This window comes from Chiloscyllium plagiosum, unplaced genomic scaffold, assembly GCF_037043375.1.
Source record: "Chiloscyllium plagiosum isolate Xiang-an unplaced genomic scaffold, Cpla_swu_hap1 HiC_scaffold_8, whole genome shotgun sequence".
NCBI classification, from domain to species: domain Eukaryota; kingdom Metazoa; phylum Chordata; class Chondrichthyes; order Orectolobiformes; family Hemiscylliidae; genus Chiloscyllium; species Chiloscyllium plagiosum.
Genome location: NW_028270146.1, coordinates 79,717,185 through 79,733,851, shown reverse-complemented (window position 1 = coordinate 79,733,851; position 16,667 = coordinate 79,717,185). Strand labels below are relative to the sequence as shown.

Below are 16,667 nucleotides of genomic sequence, written 5' to 3'. Positions count from 1 at the left end.
GTCTGTGTGTGTGTGTGTGTGTGTGTAAAGGGGTCTGTGTGTGTGTGTTTAAAGGGGTCTCTGTATGTGTGTGTGTTTAAAGGGGTCTGTGTGTGTTTAAAGGGGTCTGTGTGTGTTTAAAGGGGTCTGTGTGTGTGTGTGTGTGTGTTTAAAGGGGTCTGTGTGTCTGTGTGTGTGTTTAAAGGGGTCTGTGTGTGTGTTTAAAGGGGTCTGTGTGTGTGTGTGTTTAAAGGGGTCTGTGTGTGTTTAAAGGGGTCTGTGTGTGTTTAAAGGGGTCTGTGTGTGTGTGTGTTTAAAGGGGTGTGTGTGTGTGTGTTTAAAGGGGTGTGTGTGTGTGTGTTTAAAGGGGTGTGTGTGTGTGTGTTTAAAGGGGTCTGTGTGTGTGTGTGTTTAAAGGGGTCTGTGTGTGTGTGTGTTTAAAGGGGTCTGTGTGTGTGTGTGTTTAAAGGGGTCTGTGTGTGTTTAAAGGGGTCTGTGTGTGTGTGTAAAGGGGTCTGTGTGTGTGTGTAAAGGGGTCTGTGTGTGTGTGTGTTTAAAGGGGTCTGTGTGTGTGTGTGTTTAAAGGGGTCTGTGTGTGTGTGTGTAAAGGGGTCTGTGTGTGTGTAAAGGGGTCTGTGTGTGTGTAAAGGGGTCTGTGTGTGTGTGTGTAAAGGGGTCTGTGTGTGTGTGTGTAAAGGGGTCTGTGTGTGTGTGTGTAAAGGGGTCTGTGTGTGTGTGTGTAAAGGGGTCTGTGTGTGTGTGTAAAGGGGTCTGTGTGTGTGTGTAAAGGGGTCTGTGTGTGTGTAAAGGGGTCTGTGTGTGTGTGTGTGTGTTTAAAGGGGTCTGTGTGTGTGTGTGTTTAAAGGGGTCTGTGTGTGTTTAAAGGGGCCTGTGTGTGTGTGTGTTTAAAGGGGTCTGTGTGTGTGTGTGTTTAAAGGGGTCTGTGTGTGTGTGTGTTTAAAGGGGTCTGTGTGTGTGTGTGTTTAAAGGGGTCTGTGTGTGTGTGTGTTTAAAGGGGTCTGTGTGTGTGTGTTTAAAGGGGTCTGTGTGTGTGTGTTTAAAGGGGTCTGTGTGTCTGTGTGTGTGTTTGAAGGGGTCTGTGTGTGTGTGTTTAAAGGGGTCTGTGTGTGTGTGTGTTTAAAGGGGTCTGTGTGTGTGTGTGTTTAAAGGGGTCTGTGTGTGTGTGTGTGTTTAAAGGGGTCTGTGTGTCTGTGTGTGTGTTTAAAGGGGTCTGTGTGTCTGTGTGTGTGTTTAAAGGGGTCTGTGTGTCTGTGTGTGTGTTTAAAGGGGTCTGTGTGTCTGTGTGTGTGTTTAAAGGGGTCTGTGTGTGTGTGTTTAAAGGGGTCTGTGTGTGTGTGTGTGTTTAAAGGGGTCTGTGTGTGTGTGTGTGTTTAAAGGGGTCTGTGTCTGTGTGTATGTGTTTAAAGGGGTCTGTGTGTGTGTGTGTGTTTAAAGGGGTCTGTGTGTGTGTGTGTTTAAAGGGGTCTGTGTGTGTTTAAAGGGGTCTGTGTGTGTGTGTTTAAAGGGGTCTGTGTGTGTGTGTTTAAAGGGGTCTGTGTGTGTGTGTGTGCAAAGGGGTCTGTATGTGTGTGTGTGTGTGTGTTTAAAGGGGTCTCTGTATGTGTGTGTGTTTAAAGGGGTCTCTGTATGTGTGTGTGTTTAAAGGGGTCTGTGTGTGTTTAAAGGGGTCTGTGTGTGTTTAAAGGGGTCTGTGTGTGTGTGTGTTTAAAGGGGTCTGTGTGTGTTTAAAGGGGTCTGTGTGTGTGTGTGTTTAAAGGGGTCTGTGTGTGTGTGTGTGTGTGTGTTTAAAGGGGTGTGTGTGTGTGTTTAAAGGGGTGTGTGTGTGTGTTTAAAGGGGTCTGTGTGTGTGTTTAAAGGGGTCTGTGTGTGTGTGTGTAAAGGGGTCTGTGTGTGTGTGTGTGTAAAAGGGTCTGTGTGTGTGTTTAAAGGGGTCTGTGTGTGTGTGTGTTTAAAGGGGTCTGTGTGTGTGTGTGTTTAAAGGGGTCTGTGTGTCTGTGTGTGTGTTTAAAGGGGTCTGTGTGTCTGTGTGTGTGTTTGAAGGGGTCTGTGTGTGTGTGTTTAAAGGGGTCTGTGTGTGTGTGTGTTTAAAGGGGTCTGTGTGTGTGTGTGTTTAAAGGGGTCTGTGTGTGTGTGTGTGTGTTTAAAGGGGTCTGTGTGTCTGTGTGTGTGTTTAAAGGGGTCTGTGTGTCTGTGTGTGTGTTTAAAGGGGTCTGTGTGTCTATGTGTGTGTTTAAAGGGGTCTGTGTGTGTGTGTTTAAAGGGGTCTGTGTGTGTGTGTGTGTTTAAAGGGGTCTGTGTGTGTGTGTGTGTTTAAAGGGGTCTGTGTCTGTGTGTATGTGTTTAAAGGGGTCTGTGTGTGTGTGTGTGTTTAAAGGGGTCTGTGTGTGTGTGTGTTTAAAGGGGTCTGTGTGTGTTTAAAGGGGTCTGTGTGTGTGTGTTTAAAGGGGTCTGTGTGTGTGTGTGTGCAAAGGGGTCTGTATGTGTGTGTGTGTGTGTGTTTAAAGGGGTCTCTGTATGTGTGTGTGTTTAAAGGGGTCTCTGTATGTGTGTGTGTTTAAAGGGGTCTCTGTATGTGTGTGTGTTTAAAGGGGTCTGTGTGTGTTTAAAGGGGTCTGTGTGTGTTTAAAGGGGTCTGTGTGTGTGTGTGTTTAAAGGGGTCTGTGTGTGTTTAAAGGGGTCTGTGTGTGTGTGTGTTTAAAGGGGTCTGTGTGTGTGTGTGTGTGTTTAAAGGGGTGTGTGTGTGTGTTTAAAGGGGTGTGTGTGTGTGTTTAAAGGGGTCTGTGTGTGTGTGTGTTTAAAGGGGTCTGTGTGTGTGTGTGTAAAGGGGTCTGTGTGTGTGTGTAAAAGGGTCTGTGTGTGTGTTTAAAGGGGTCTGTGTGTGTGTGTGTTTAAAGGGGTCTGTGTGTGTGTGTGTTTAAAGGGGTCTGTGTGTGTGTGTGTTTAAAGGGGTCTGTGTGTGTGTAAAGGGGTCTGTGTGTGTGTGAAGGGGTCTGTGTGTGTGTGTGTGTGTGTAAAGGGGTCTGTGTGTGTGTGTAAAGGGGTCTGTGTGTGTGTAAAGGGGTCTGTGTGTGTGTGTAAAGGGGTCTGTGTGTGTGTGTAAAGGGGTCTGTGTGTGTGTAAAGGGGTCTGTGTGTGTGTGTGTAAAGGGGTCTGTGTGTGTGTAAAGGGGTCTGTGTGTGTGTGTGTAAAGGGGTCTGTGTGTGTAAAGGGGTCTGTGTGTGTGTGTGTAAAGGGGTCTGTGTGTGTGTAAAGGGGTCTGTGTGTGTGTGTAAAGGGGTCTGTGTGTGTGTGTAAAGGGGTCTGTGTGTGTGTGTGTGTAAAGGGGTCTGTGTGTGTGTGTGTAAAGGGGTCTGTGTGTGTGTAAAGGGGTCTGTGTGTGTGTAAAGGGGTCTGTGTGTGTGTGTGTAAAGGGGTCTGTATGTGTGTGTGTGTGTGTTTAAAGGGGTCTCTATGTGTGTGTGTTTAAAGGGGTCTGTGTGTGTGTTTAAAGGGGTCTGTGTGTGTGTGTAAAGGGGTCTGTGTGTGTGTGTAAAGGGGTCTGTGTGTGTGTGTGTGTGTGTAAAGGGGTCTGTGTGTGTGTAAAGGGGTCTGTGTGTGTGTGTGTAAAAGGGTCTGTGTGTGTAAAGGGGTCTGTGTGTGTGTGTGTAAAGGGGTCTGTGTGTGTGTAAAGGGGTCTGTGTGTGTGTGTGTGTGTGTAAAGGGGTCTGTGTGTGTGTAAAGGGGTCTGTGTGTGTGTAAAGGAGTCTGTGTGTGTGTGTGTAAAGGGGTCTGTGTGTGTGTGTGTGTGTAAAGGGGTCTGTGTGTGTGTGTAAAAGGGTCTGTGTGTGTGTGTGTAAAGGGGTCTGTATGTGTGTGTGTGTGTGTGTTTAAAGGGGTCTGTGTGTGTGTTTAAAGGGGTCTGTGTGTGTGTTTAAAGGGGTCTGTGTGTGTGTGTGTTTAAAGGGGTCTGTGTGTGTGTGTGTTTAAAGGGGTCTCTGTATGTGTGTGTGTTTAAAGGGGTCTGTGTGTGTTTAAAGGGGTCTGTGTGTGTTTAAAGGGGTCTGTGTGTGTGTGTGTAAAGGGGTCTGTGTGTGTGTGTGTAAAGGGGTCTGTGTGTGTGTGTGTAAAGGAGTCTGTGTGTGTGTGTGTGTGTAAAGGAGTCTGTGTGTGTGTGTGTGTAAAGGAGTCTGTGTGTGTTTGTGTGTAAAGGAGTCTGTGTGTGTAAAGGAGTCTGTGTGTGTGTGTGTGTGTTTAAAGGGGTCTGTGTGTGTTTAAAGGGGTCTGTGTGTGTGTGTTAAGGGGTCTGTGTGTGTGTGTTAAGGGGTCTGTGTGTGTGTGTAAAGGGGTCTGTGTGTGTGTGTGGTTAAAGGGGTCTGTGTGTGTGTGTGTGTGTAAAGGGGTCTGTGTGTGTGTGTGTGTGTAAAGGAGTCTCTGTGTGTGTGTGTGTGTAAAGGAGTCTCTGTGTGTGTGTGTGTGTAAAGGAGTCTCTGTGTGTGTGTGTGTAAAGGAGTCTGTGTGTGTGTAAAGGAGTCTGTGTGTGTGTGTGTGTTTAAAGGGGTCTGTGTGTGTGTGTGTGTGTGTGTGTGTGTTTTTAAAGGGGTCTGTGTGTGTGTTTAAAGGGGTCTGTGTGTGTGTTTAAAGGGGTCTGTGTGTGTGTGTGTTTAAAGGGGTCTGTGTGTGTGTGTGTGTAAAGGGGTCTGTGTGTGTGTGTGTGTAAAGGAGTCTGTGTGTGTGTGTGTGTAAAGGAGTCTGTGTGTGTGTGTAAAGGAGTCTGTGTGTGTGTGTGTGTTTAAAGGGGTCTGTGTGTGTGTGTAAAGGGGTCTGTGTGTGTGTGTAAAGGGGTCTGTGTGTGTGTGTAAAGGAGTCTGTGTGTGTGTGTGGTTAAAGGGGTCTGTGTGTGTGTGTAAAGGGGTCTGTGTGTGTGTGTGTGTGTGTGTGTGTAAAGGGGTCTGTGTGTGTGTAAAGGGGTCTGTGTGTGTGTAAAGGGGTCTGTGTGTGTGTGTGTAAAGGGGTCTGTGTGTGTGTGTAAAGGGGTCTGTGTGTGTGTGTGTGTGTGTAAAGGGGTCTGTGTGTGTGTGTGTGTGTGTGTGTGTGTGTAAAGGGGTCTGTGTGTGTGTGTGTGTGTGTATAAAGGGGTCTGTGTGTGTGTGTGTATAAAGGGGTCTGTGTGTGTGTGTGTATAAAGGGGTCTGTGTGTGTGTGTGTATAAAGGGGTCTGTGTGTGTGTGTGTTTAAAGGGGTCTGTGTGTGTGTGTTTAAAGGGGTCTCTATGTGTGTGTGTGTGTTTAAAGGGGTCTCTGTATGTGTGTGTGCGTTTAAAGGGGTCTCTGTGTGTGTGTGTGTTTAAAGGGGTCTGTGTGTGTGTGTGTGTGTGTGTGTTTAAAGGGGTCTGTGTGTGTGTGTGTGTTTAAAGGGGTCTGTGTGTGTGTGTGTTTAAAGGGGTCTGTGTGTGTGTGTGTTTAAAGGGGTCTGTGTGTGTGTGTGTTTAAAGGGGTCTGTGTGTGTGTAAAGGGGTGTGTGTGTGTGTAAAGGGGTGTGTGTGTGTGTGTGAAGGGGTGTGTGTGTGTGTGTGTGTGTGTAAAGAGGGGTGTGTGTGTGTGTGTGTAAAGAGGGGTGTGTGTGTGTGTGTGTAAAGAGGGGTGTGTGTGTAAAGAGGGGTGTGTGTGTGTGTTTAAAGGGGTCTGTGTCTGTGTGTGTGTGTGAGTGTGAAGGTGTCTGTGTCTGTGTGTGTGTGTGAGTGTGAAGGTGTCTATGTCTGTGTAAGGGGTCTTTGTGAGAGTGTGTGTGTGTGTCAAGGGGTCTATGTCTGTGTAAGGGGTCTTTGTGAGAGTGTGTGTGTGTGTGTCAAGGGGTCTATGACTGTGTAAGGGGTCTGTGTGCGTGCAAAGGGGTCTATGTCTGTGTGTGTGTATGTCTGTGTGTGTAAATGAGTCTATGTCTGTAAGTGTGTGTGTGTAAGGGGTCTTTGTCTATGAGAGAGTGTGTGTGTGTCGGGATCTATGTCCGTGAGAGTATGTGTAAAGGGGTCTTTGTGTGAGTGTGTCTGTGTATGTGTAAAGGGGTCTTTGTGTGAGTGTGTCCGTGTGTGTGTAAAGGGGTCTTTGTGAGTGTGTGTGTAAAGGGGTCTATATCTGAGAGTGGGTGTGTGTAAAGGGATCTTTGTCTCTGAGAGAGTGAGAGTGTATGTGTAAAGGGGTCTATGTGAGTGTGTGTGTAAAGGGGTCTTTGTGAGAGTGTCTGTGAGTGTGTGTAAATGGGTCTGTGTCTGTGAGTGTGTGTGTGTGTGTAAAGGGGTCTGCGTATGTGTAAAGGGGTCTATGCCTGTGAGTGTGCATGTGTAAAGGGGTCTCTACCTGTGAGTGTGTGTGTGTAAAGGGGTCTTTGTCTGTGAGAGTGTGTGTGTATGCGCATGTGTAAAGGGGTTTAAGGTGCATGGTGGATTGTGTGTGTCTGTAGGAGTGTCTGTGCCTGTGTGTGTGTCAGTGTGTATATATAATGGTGGTCACCTGTAGTGTGACATGAATCCAAGGTCCTGTTTGAGGTCCTCCCTCTGGGTCCCGAACGTAGCTATCAGCCTCTGCTTGGCCACTGTTCGCTGCTGCCAGTCCCGAAGTCCACCTTATGTGTGGGGACACCTCTCACCATGTTCGGGGCAGGTGTTCATGCGACTCGGCCAATGTTGTCTATCTCATACCCTTCAAGCAAGGATGCCCTGAGGCATGGTACATTGGTGAAACCGAGCACAGGCTACAGCGGCGGATGAATGGGCACCGCACAATAATCAACAAACTGAGTGCTCCCTCCCAATTGGAGAACATGTCCGCTGTCCAGGACGTTCAGTCTTGGACCTAAGGGTGCCCATCCGCCAAGGCGGAATTAATTTTGCATCTACGTTTTTACTTGTCCCTTTTATTCCTTGATCTGACCTTTTTTCAATTATTGTGTGGCATTGTACCATCTGCCTTTTGAAAGTTAATCATATCAACAGCATTACCATCATTACCTTTTCTGTTACCACCTCAAAAAAGTCCTTCAAACAAATCAAACAAAATTTCCCTTTTTCAAGCATCCATACTGGCTATCCCTAAATAGCCTAACCTTTTCCATGTGACTACTAATTTGATCCTGTTTCTGAAATATCTTTGTCATTGATGTTAAACTGATCCGTCGGTATTTGCTGAATTTTTGTGTAAAACCTTTTTTGAGCACAGGCATAATATCTATAATTCTGCAGTTCTCCAGTACTTGTCCTGAGTGTAGGAAGATTTAAAGCTATGACCAGTGCCCCTGAAGTTTCGACACAGTCGCCCTTCAATATCCTTGGATGGATCTCATCTGATCCTGGTGGTCTTGTCAGTATTAAACATCAATAGTCAATCCAGTGTTTCCTCCTTATTAATTTTGAGCCCTTCTTGTGACAGAACTTACTACTCTGTCACCACAGCATGTGTATTACTTCCTTAATAAATGTTGATGTAAAGCATCTATTTAATATCAGAGCTTCTGCTTCAATGTTAAAAATCTCTCTTTGCCCTTAATTGAACCTACTCCTTTTACCACTTTTTGATTTGGTAATAGAATACTTGATGATTCCCTTTTAATGTTAGCTGCTAGCATTGTTCATAATTCCTTCTCTAATTTGCTTTATCCCCACCCAACTGAACCTCCTGTTTTCCTTTTAGTTCTCAATTGTGTTTTCTCCCTGACACCTAACATTAGCGCCCTTTTTTTCTTCTTAATTTTCTGTTCAATTGCAACCCATATAACTTGTAAAGGTGTCACCTTCCCCAGTGCCAGTCCCAGTGTCTCGGAAATCTAAAGCCCTCCCTCCTTTAGCATCTTTCCTCTGCTTATTTCTGTACTCAGTTGCATGTGGCACTGGGAGTAAACAGAGATGACTATTTTTGAGGTCCTGTTTGCTAATCTTTTACCCAGTTCACCAAATTCTAATCGAAGAACCACATCTCTGACTGCTCAAGTCATTGGTACTAATGTTGGCCACAATTTTCCTTGGCTTTGACTGCAGTCCCCTGAGGAGCCAATGTCTTTACCAGCTTCCAAAATGGAAAACTGATTTATGTGCAAGATTCCACAAGGCACCTATAGTCCCTGGGCATTGTCATTAAATGGTAAGTTCAGGCCACCTATCCACTTATATTTGTTTTTCTGCACAAATTTGGTAAGTGATATGTTAATGGAGTTTTCTTAACCAATCAATGATTCGTGCAAACTCTAAATGTTTGCCTGTGCATCAGACCTCAATGCTGTTGAACTATACTTATTGTTTTCAATAATAAATACTATGGTAGTTTTAAATTAAAAATTCCTGGAGCAATTTTCGATTTTGAAAATATGAAAGACCCTCTTTGAACTTCTTATTGAAATGAAGGAGTGTCATTTTGTGACCAGCTGTCTGGTGGTGTCGACAGTAAATTTAGCTGGTCAAGGGACAGTTAGTTGAAATAAGTAGCAATGAGCAACATACTTGTAAATTAGCCTGGCTGATGGTATGAAATCAATAATGTGGGCTCTGACACCATTAGTGAAGCAAGCTGAAGAATTACGTTTCCGTGAACTTCCTTTCAGAATCTAGAGACCGTAAGGATTGCAGATGCTGGAAGCCAGAATCAATAGATATGAAGCTGGAAAAGCACAGCAAGTCAGACAGCATCCGAGGAGACCTGCTGTGTTTTTCCATTGTCACATCTATTCACTCTTCCTTTCAGAATCCGACCTCTTATCCTGAGAGATGTGGTCCTGTTTATTCCATGTAATCTAGCAGCTGCACAAACATTCGTTAGAATATTATTCTTTAATACATATTTGATTTTGAGTCAGTAGAATTTCAGTTTCCAACCTACTCTTGTTAATTCCTGATGTACTCTAGTTATATCCCTATCACCTTAGTTGAGTAACTTCAGAATTCATAACTTCGATTATTCAAGTTAATTTGTTATTTTTAAAGTGAATATTTAGTTTGAACTATAGTTCTAAAAGATGTTAATATTCTCCTCAGCAAATGTGCCTAATTATAATATAATGAGTACAATTTGGGACTCAGAATTAGCAACTGAGATTCTATCGTTCCTGACTATCCGTGTATTGCTGCTAATGAGTTATGATAATGCAATTTTTTTCTTTCTCTTTTGCAGCTTGCAATGAAGCACAAATGTTGAGCAGTTGCCAAACCATTTGACAGTTGTGTCCAGGGTGATCTTCACGCAGAGTGACAGAAGTTTGTTAATGTGCATTTCCTTTAATGGAAAGTTATTTCTTCAAACTTGATGCTGCCAATATTAGAATATGTTACAATATTTTTAAAAATTTCATTAGCAATGTTTAACAAAATAATCTCTTGATCTTTTTTTTTCAGTGTCTTAGATATCAGGCTGTTAGTAGCCCTGAATGATAACTGTAGGCTTTCAACTTCGACAGCTTTTAATTAATGTAGTATTGTATTACACAGTAGTAATAGAAATTTCAGTGATTATTTTTTTAAAAATTATTTAAATCTTGATAAACTGTACTGTGGCTGAAGATTTTTGTGATAGGAATTGGACTTTTCAAACTATAATGTCACTCAAACTGTGACTGAGCAATATGTTATGTCTATTTTTAATTATGTGACTCCTTATTTTAAAACCATCCAGTAATTGTCCAATTACTGTGAACTATACACTGAGGCACTCATTCTGGCTCATGAGGAAAACTGGGGTATTGCAAAGCTGCAAATGCAATGTAGGAAACTCATTTCTTTTTCAACCTGTGTGGTAATTAGCACGAGTGTATTATTGAGTAGCATAATGGAAAAATAATTCAGGTAAATGTTTCATATTGAAGAATGTTTTTTCCTGTAAAATGTCACAGACTTGGGTAGATTATGATAAGAGTGTCACACTTAGCCACTGGTGTTTTGTAACAGTAAAACACTGCAGGTAAACTCCTTGTACAAATACTTTAAAAACCCAAAGGCAATCCTGACATTTGGTATATGTTGTTAATTCTGACTGCAGCAGGATGTGTGCTGTGAAGTTCTGTGCCTGTCTCTTCAGTGTGTGAGTTATTGCTCTGTTCTACTGTTTCCAACCTTCGATACCAATTAAAACATTTTAATTGTGCAATATGCTTTTTTGTATAAAGTTGTATTGTACTGTACAGCTAAAATAATTAACATTTTTGATCGAAGGATTAAACTTGAAATAAATCCCTTGAAAATATGCTGGGCTACTTGTTCAGATTGCACACACAAGCACTTTTTTCAGTCCATTTTGGAAAATCAGGCTCATCTGCAATCTCATGCGCAACGCTCGTCCCTGACTTCCTGGCAAGTTTATGATAATTGTCAGTCAGATTTCTGTATTTTTATGAACTGCAATTTGCACATGCTGGCTGGTGTATTATTCAGTGCCCAGGAATACTACAGAATTTTCTGGCTTAGACTCAATAATGTGTACCTATCTTAGAATTAAACTATTAATCGAATATGTCACCAGAAAATCTACAGCATTGCACTCTCCCTACTTTCCCAGCTGAATCATAAAGTTTGTAATTATGAAACTGAGTGGTTTGAGTAACTGCTTGGTGAACAACAGTTGCTCTGTCCAGTGGTAGGGACCAAAACTCCCTTAGAAGTATTGAACTGTCAGCACTCAAAGAAAAGTGCACTCTTCGGTGCTGCTGGTACTGCCGAACAAAACGTTGGCAACCAGTGAAAATTGTTAATTTTCTGTGTTCTTCCATCATCAGTTGCTGCTGTTTTTGACTCAGTGATTTTACCTGTGATCAGACTGCACTGACCATATACAAGGATACAGGTTAGATTAGATCAGTTGCCACTGAGTAAGATGGTCAGGACTGAACAGTCCAATAGCATGTGTTTTATAAAATTATTTACCTTCAGGATCTTGCCACAAAATTAAGTGGGCCCATTCCTTTGAACATAAATATGAATATAACGGGCATGACATGAAGTCGCCTTTGTTTGGGACAATCGACACATTCGTTCGAGGCAAAGTGTCTTAATGTTCCAAAAGCAAAACCTTTAACAGCAGTGTTGTTTCTGTTTACTGCATTGAGGTATCTGGCATATAACTCTACAATCGAGTTAAATCATTCACCAACAAAGGGAAAGATTGTCATCAAAATGGAAAATTCATATTGAATATACACAATTGTTTGAATTCTGAAATAATTTCCGGGCAAAGCATGTTTCCAGTATATTCTTTTAGACCCTTTTTAAGGGGGAAAATGGAGGGAGGAAATTCCAGTGTTCAGGCAACCAAAACATAGCCACCAATGCTGGAGCAATGAAAATGAGGAATGGGCAAGAAGTCAAAATTTAGAGCAATTTAGAGTTGGAAGAGTTTATGGTTAAGGGCAGTGCTGAGCTCAAGTGATTTTTAAATATAGTGTGAATTTTTAAGTCAGGGAATTTCTGAACTAGGAGCTAATAAAGGTCAGCAACCACAACAATAATGGGCAAATGGGATAGTGTGCAATCGAACACAAGCAGCAGAGTTTTAGATGAGATCAAGTTAATAGAGAGTATGCAGTGAGAGACTGACCGGAGGACTGTTACAGTTTGCTATTGAAGATGTAGTGCTTTTGTTTTTGAAAAAAAGCCTCAGGAGATGTGGGTTTCACTGGCTAGATCAGTATTTAATGCCCATTCCTCATTGCCTTGAAAGTGATTTGCTTGTTTTGCTATTTCAAAAAATAGTTAAAAGTCAGCCACTGAGAGTTTGGAATCATAGATCAGACCAGGTCAGGAGAGCTGATTTCCTCCCTAACGTGGGTATTAGCAGTGGGTACATGGTTGCCATTAGGCTAAGCTTTTAATTCTAGATTTTGTTGAATTCAAATTTCTTCTCCACCTGTAACTTTTTTTTTCAATTACCATATATACTCGAGTAATAGTTGATTTTTTTTTACCACTTTAAGGTTAAATTTATGGGGTCAACTATTATATAGATACTACTTTTGAGGGGCTGAAATCATGCCTGTCAAAATTCATACTGTATCACTAGCAGAAGCCCAATTAATCTCGATAAACAAATAAAGAAAACAAAAGACAAATTATGGTAATTGTGAAAACCCAGAGGGGGTCTCAACAGCCAGTGGGCTGGGAGCGGAGCAGAACAACTGGCAGATCAGAAAGCTGGAGCAGGACATGACGGCTGGCACACTGCCTCATAAACGTTGATCTGTTACCCTGTGAAGGACTAGGGCCGTTTTTTACACGAGATGTATGGAAAGTTCCAGGTTATTTGGCGAAAAATAGGGGGTCGACTTTTCCATGAGATCGAGTATGTATGGTAATTCTTGGAATGTTTGTGTTGTCCACAAGACCATCATTTATTACCCTTCCCAGTTACCCCTAAGTGGTAGTGAAGGATCATCTTTCCTCACTAGGCTTCTTCGGTGATGGTGGGGAACTGCAATGACACATATGTCAACTGAATAGAGGGCGGAGGTTGTCTACTTCAGACATTGGTGAACAAGTTGTATTCATAGACTGAAACCTCTGAGACCATTACGTTAACATTTTTTAACTGCTACCTTTCTTTACAAATTTCCATTCAGTGCAGTAAAATATTTTCTGTATCATGTTTTCAGTGCAATGTTTCATGTTATGAAGGCTCCTACAGTTGTTGTTCATTTGCTGCTGCGAATATATTTTGCAGTAATCCTAATTGCACTCTTGTGGTGGATCAGTACTGATCATATTTTAATGGCCTAGATTTTCCTATCAAGTTAATGGTGAGGCTAATAGCACGTGCTGCTATTTATTAGTAAATGGTACAGCAGTTTTTTGTGAGGAGTAGATGCATGGTTAGATACCAGTATCTTTTTCTGTTTGTTCATGGGATGTGGTCATCATTGGCAAGGCCAGCACTTATTGCTCATGCTTTGGGAAGATGCTGTCAAAGGAACCTTAGCAAATTGCTGCAATGTATCTTGTAGCTAGTACACATGGCAGATACTGAGCTGGTGGCACTGCATATGTTGTACCATTAGCTTTGAAAGCATGATCCACTGTTTGCCTCATCATTTGTGAGTTGAAAAATGTGATATTCTAGCTGCACTGTACATATAAACTAAACAGATGTGAAAGCCCCTGTTTCGTAACATAGTCGTTCTTGATTCGAAACTAAAATGCTGCAGAAACTGGTAATTGAAATAAAAGAAGAACATAACAACCATTACAAGTTTGCCATCTCATTCTTTCAGGTTCTAATTGTTAGGTTTTAAAAATTTCAGAATTTAAATTGAAACAGTTTTCTGTCTTTTTAATTTTCTCTCTGACCAAACAATCTGTTTACCTTTTGTGTGACTGACTCAACATTTAATTCACCAATTCTAATTTATGTTTCCTTCTGATTTTGGGATTCATTTTGAAATTGTTCAATTTGGTTAACAGATATGCAGTCAGTCACTATGTTTCTCCCTCTGACATTCACACTCAGTCTGATACCTCTGCACTGCTTACTGAACAGCAATTCATCTAATGCTCTTCCCTGCACTTTCTTTTAGCCATACATGTTCATTTTTAGATTCATACTTTCCCATTCTTAAATGCCTCAATCAAAGCTCCCTTCACCACACTCCCAGCTTATTTATTTCAGATTTCAACTATACATTGGATATAAATACTTTTCCTCCAGTTTCTAGAGCTTTTTATTGCTGATTATCTTTGATCTATACCTCCTCATTCTTGAGTCATGTGACAATGGACCATTTTATGCATATTTTCTCTAAATCTAGATCAATCATGATTTTGCATACCATTATCAAATCTCCTCTCAACCTTCTATATATTTTTTAAAAAGCGTTAATATCTCCAATCTCCAAATGTGGCTGAAGTTCCTTGTCTCTGGAACCATTTTTGTGTCTTTTCTGTACTCTAATGCCTGCTCACTCTTTAGAGTGTGATTCCCAGAACTGAAAACTTTACTCCAATTGCAACTACCGTTCTATACAGGTTCATCACTGCCTCCTTCATCTGTGTCCCTATTATTAAATTCTGGAATGCTGCATGATTTATTAACTAAATCTGCTACCTTCATTGACCTATAGTTGTGGGTATGTTTGCTGAGCTGGCAAGTTGGTTTGCAGATGTTTCATCCCCTTTCTAGGTGAGATCCTCAGTGCTTTGGAGCCTTCTGTGAAGTGCTGTACCGTCTCTTCTGGAATTCATTTGGTTTTGCTCCTGCTGCTTCTGTTTGCCAGTCACAGGTGTTCATTGCAGTGGTTTGTATCCTGGGTCTAGGTCAATGTGTTTATTGATGGAGTCTCTGGATGAGTACCATGCCTGTAGAAATTCTCTGGTTGTCATCTGTTTAGCTTGTCCTATGATTGTTGTGTTGTCTCAGTCGAATTTGTGGTCCTTGTCACCTGTGTGTATGGCTATTAGGGACTGCTGGCTGTGGTCTTATTCGATGTAAAGGTGCTGTTTACCTCATTTGACAAAGCCTTAGCCAGAAAGACAATAGCCAACCTCCTGGACAAACAGAATAGATGACATGGCAGGGAACCTATCAACAAGGACTGCGTACTCAAACAACTACACCTGTGCTTGACGACACACTTCATATTTAGCAGCCAGATATATGAAGAAATCAATGGGTCACCCATGGGCTCACCCATCTCTGGACTCGTAGCAGAAGCAGTGATCCAAAGGCTGGAATAAATAGCCCTCCCATAAATCCAACCCAAACTCTGGATCAGATACATGGATGACACTTTTTGCAATAATTAAGAGAACAGAAATCGAGAACACACTGAATTATCAACACCATGCTCACAGCGATCAAATTTACAAGAGAGAAGGAAATTAACAACCAGCCACCATTCCTGGATGTGATGGTACAAAGAACAATGGTGAATATGCAACAAAAGTGTACAGAAAAGCCACACATGTGAACCAGATCCTGAACTGCAACAGCAAACTCACAAAGGAAAGGCTGAATTAGAATCTGTTCAAAAGGGTTACAACACACTGTAGCACTCCCGACCTACAAAGGGAAGAACAACACCTCTATAAAGTCTTTCCCAAGAACGGATCTCCCCGCATCTTCATCCATGGGTGTCTTGCAGACAAACAACATGACTAGAAAATGCAATGACCTAACACACTAGCCACACTACCTTGGGGAAAAAAACGTTCCTGATCTAACAGTCATACTTCTCCAGCCACTGGGATTCATGACAGCCCATAAACTGACAGCCAGGCTCAGACAACAACTCACCAGAACAAAAGACTCAATACCATCATGTGCAAGACAAACTTAGTTTACAAGATTCCATGCAAAGACTGCATGAAACACTGTATACCGCAAACAGGCAGACAACTAGCAATCCGCATCCACAAACACCAACTTGCCACCAAACACCACAAGCAGCTGACTCTTGTAGCCATATACACAGACAAGGACCACAAATTTGACTGGGACAATACAACGATCATACAACAAGCTAAACAGAGGACAGCCAGAGAGTTTCTAGAGGAATGACATTCATTCATGGACTCCATCAAAAACACAGACCTTGACCCAATATGCCAACCACTACACAGCAGCCGGAAGCAGCAGAAACAAAACCAACTGAATTCCAGGAGACACCGTACAGCAGTGCTTCACCGGAGGCTCCAAAGCTCTGAAGATACCACCTAGACGGGGGCCAGCTCTGCAAACATAACGACAATGGTGGCAACTGGCACCTGAGCGACAAATCTTAAAGCAAACTTTGTTGAGCTATGTTATGATCTGATTCTGGACAAGGTTCCTCAATTTGTTTTGTTTACAGATGTGGTACCCAAACTGTTACACTCCTGGAGAAGGGATGAACTAGCTCGCCTTTATTCACTTATCCCCTCAGTTGGTAGCAACAAAGTTAATTTGTAAAAAAAAAAATCCCTTTCCTTTGAATCTCTCTCTAGACTCAAATTCACATCAGTTTTAAAAAGAGCCAATTTAACCTGGCTTGTAATAACAAGATAAGTTTATCAATTTTCTCATGAGAATAAATAACATCTACACACTGAAATAGTATCAACAAAATTGCAAGTTTATACAAATCAGCCTCTGAATTGTTCATGAGAGCTACTAAAATGAATTGTGATCATCATTACGTTGTACCGGTAGTGGTAACATTGGTGACCGAGCAAAGTATTTTCAAGATTTTTGAGTTTGTTAGCAGCATGCATAATGAGCAAGGGTTTTCCTTTATCTGCAACACAGGAGTAACTAGGGAATAGTTATTTGACTGTCACCTCCCAGCCCACTAATGCTTGAACAGGAATGGAAGGTTTGAGTTATAAAGAGAGGCTGGATAGGCTGGGATGTTTTTCACTGGAGCATAGGAGGTTGAGAGGTGACCTTTGTAGAAATTTATAAAATCATGAGTATAGATAAGGTGAATGACAGGTGCCTTTTCCCAAGGGTGGGGGATTCAAGACACGAGGGCATATTTTTAAGGAGAGAATATAAAGAGACATGATAAGCAACTTTGTATGAATATGGAATAAAATTCCGGAGGAAGTGATGGTGGTTGTGGTATAGTTACAAATTTTAAGACATTTGGATAAGTGCATGATTAAGAAACGTTTGGGGGATATGGGCTAAGTGCAGGCAAATGGGACTAGTTTGGGATTATGGTCAGCATGGACTGGTTGGACCAAAAGGTCTGTT

At 42.1% G+C, this 16,667-nt stretch overlaps 1 protein-coding gene across 1 annotated transcript in view; it reads left to right on the top strand.

Moving 5' to 3' along the window:
- Window positions 1-13,181, top strand: part of stxbp6 (syntaxin binding protein 6 (amisyn)) — a 299,405-nt gene extending 286,224 nt beyond the window's left edge. The window contains exon 6 of the mRNA XM_043698033.2: window positions 9,132-13,181. Within this exon, the coding sequence (XP_043553968.1) occupies window positions 9,132-9,155 (24 nt within the window). The 3' untranslated portion in view covers window positions 9,156-13,181. The remainder of the gene's footprint in view (window positions 1-9,131) is intronic.
- Window positions 13,182-16,667: the final 3,486 nt, after the last annotated feature.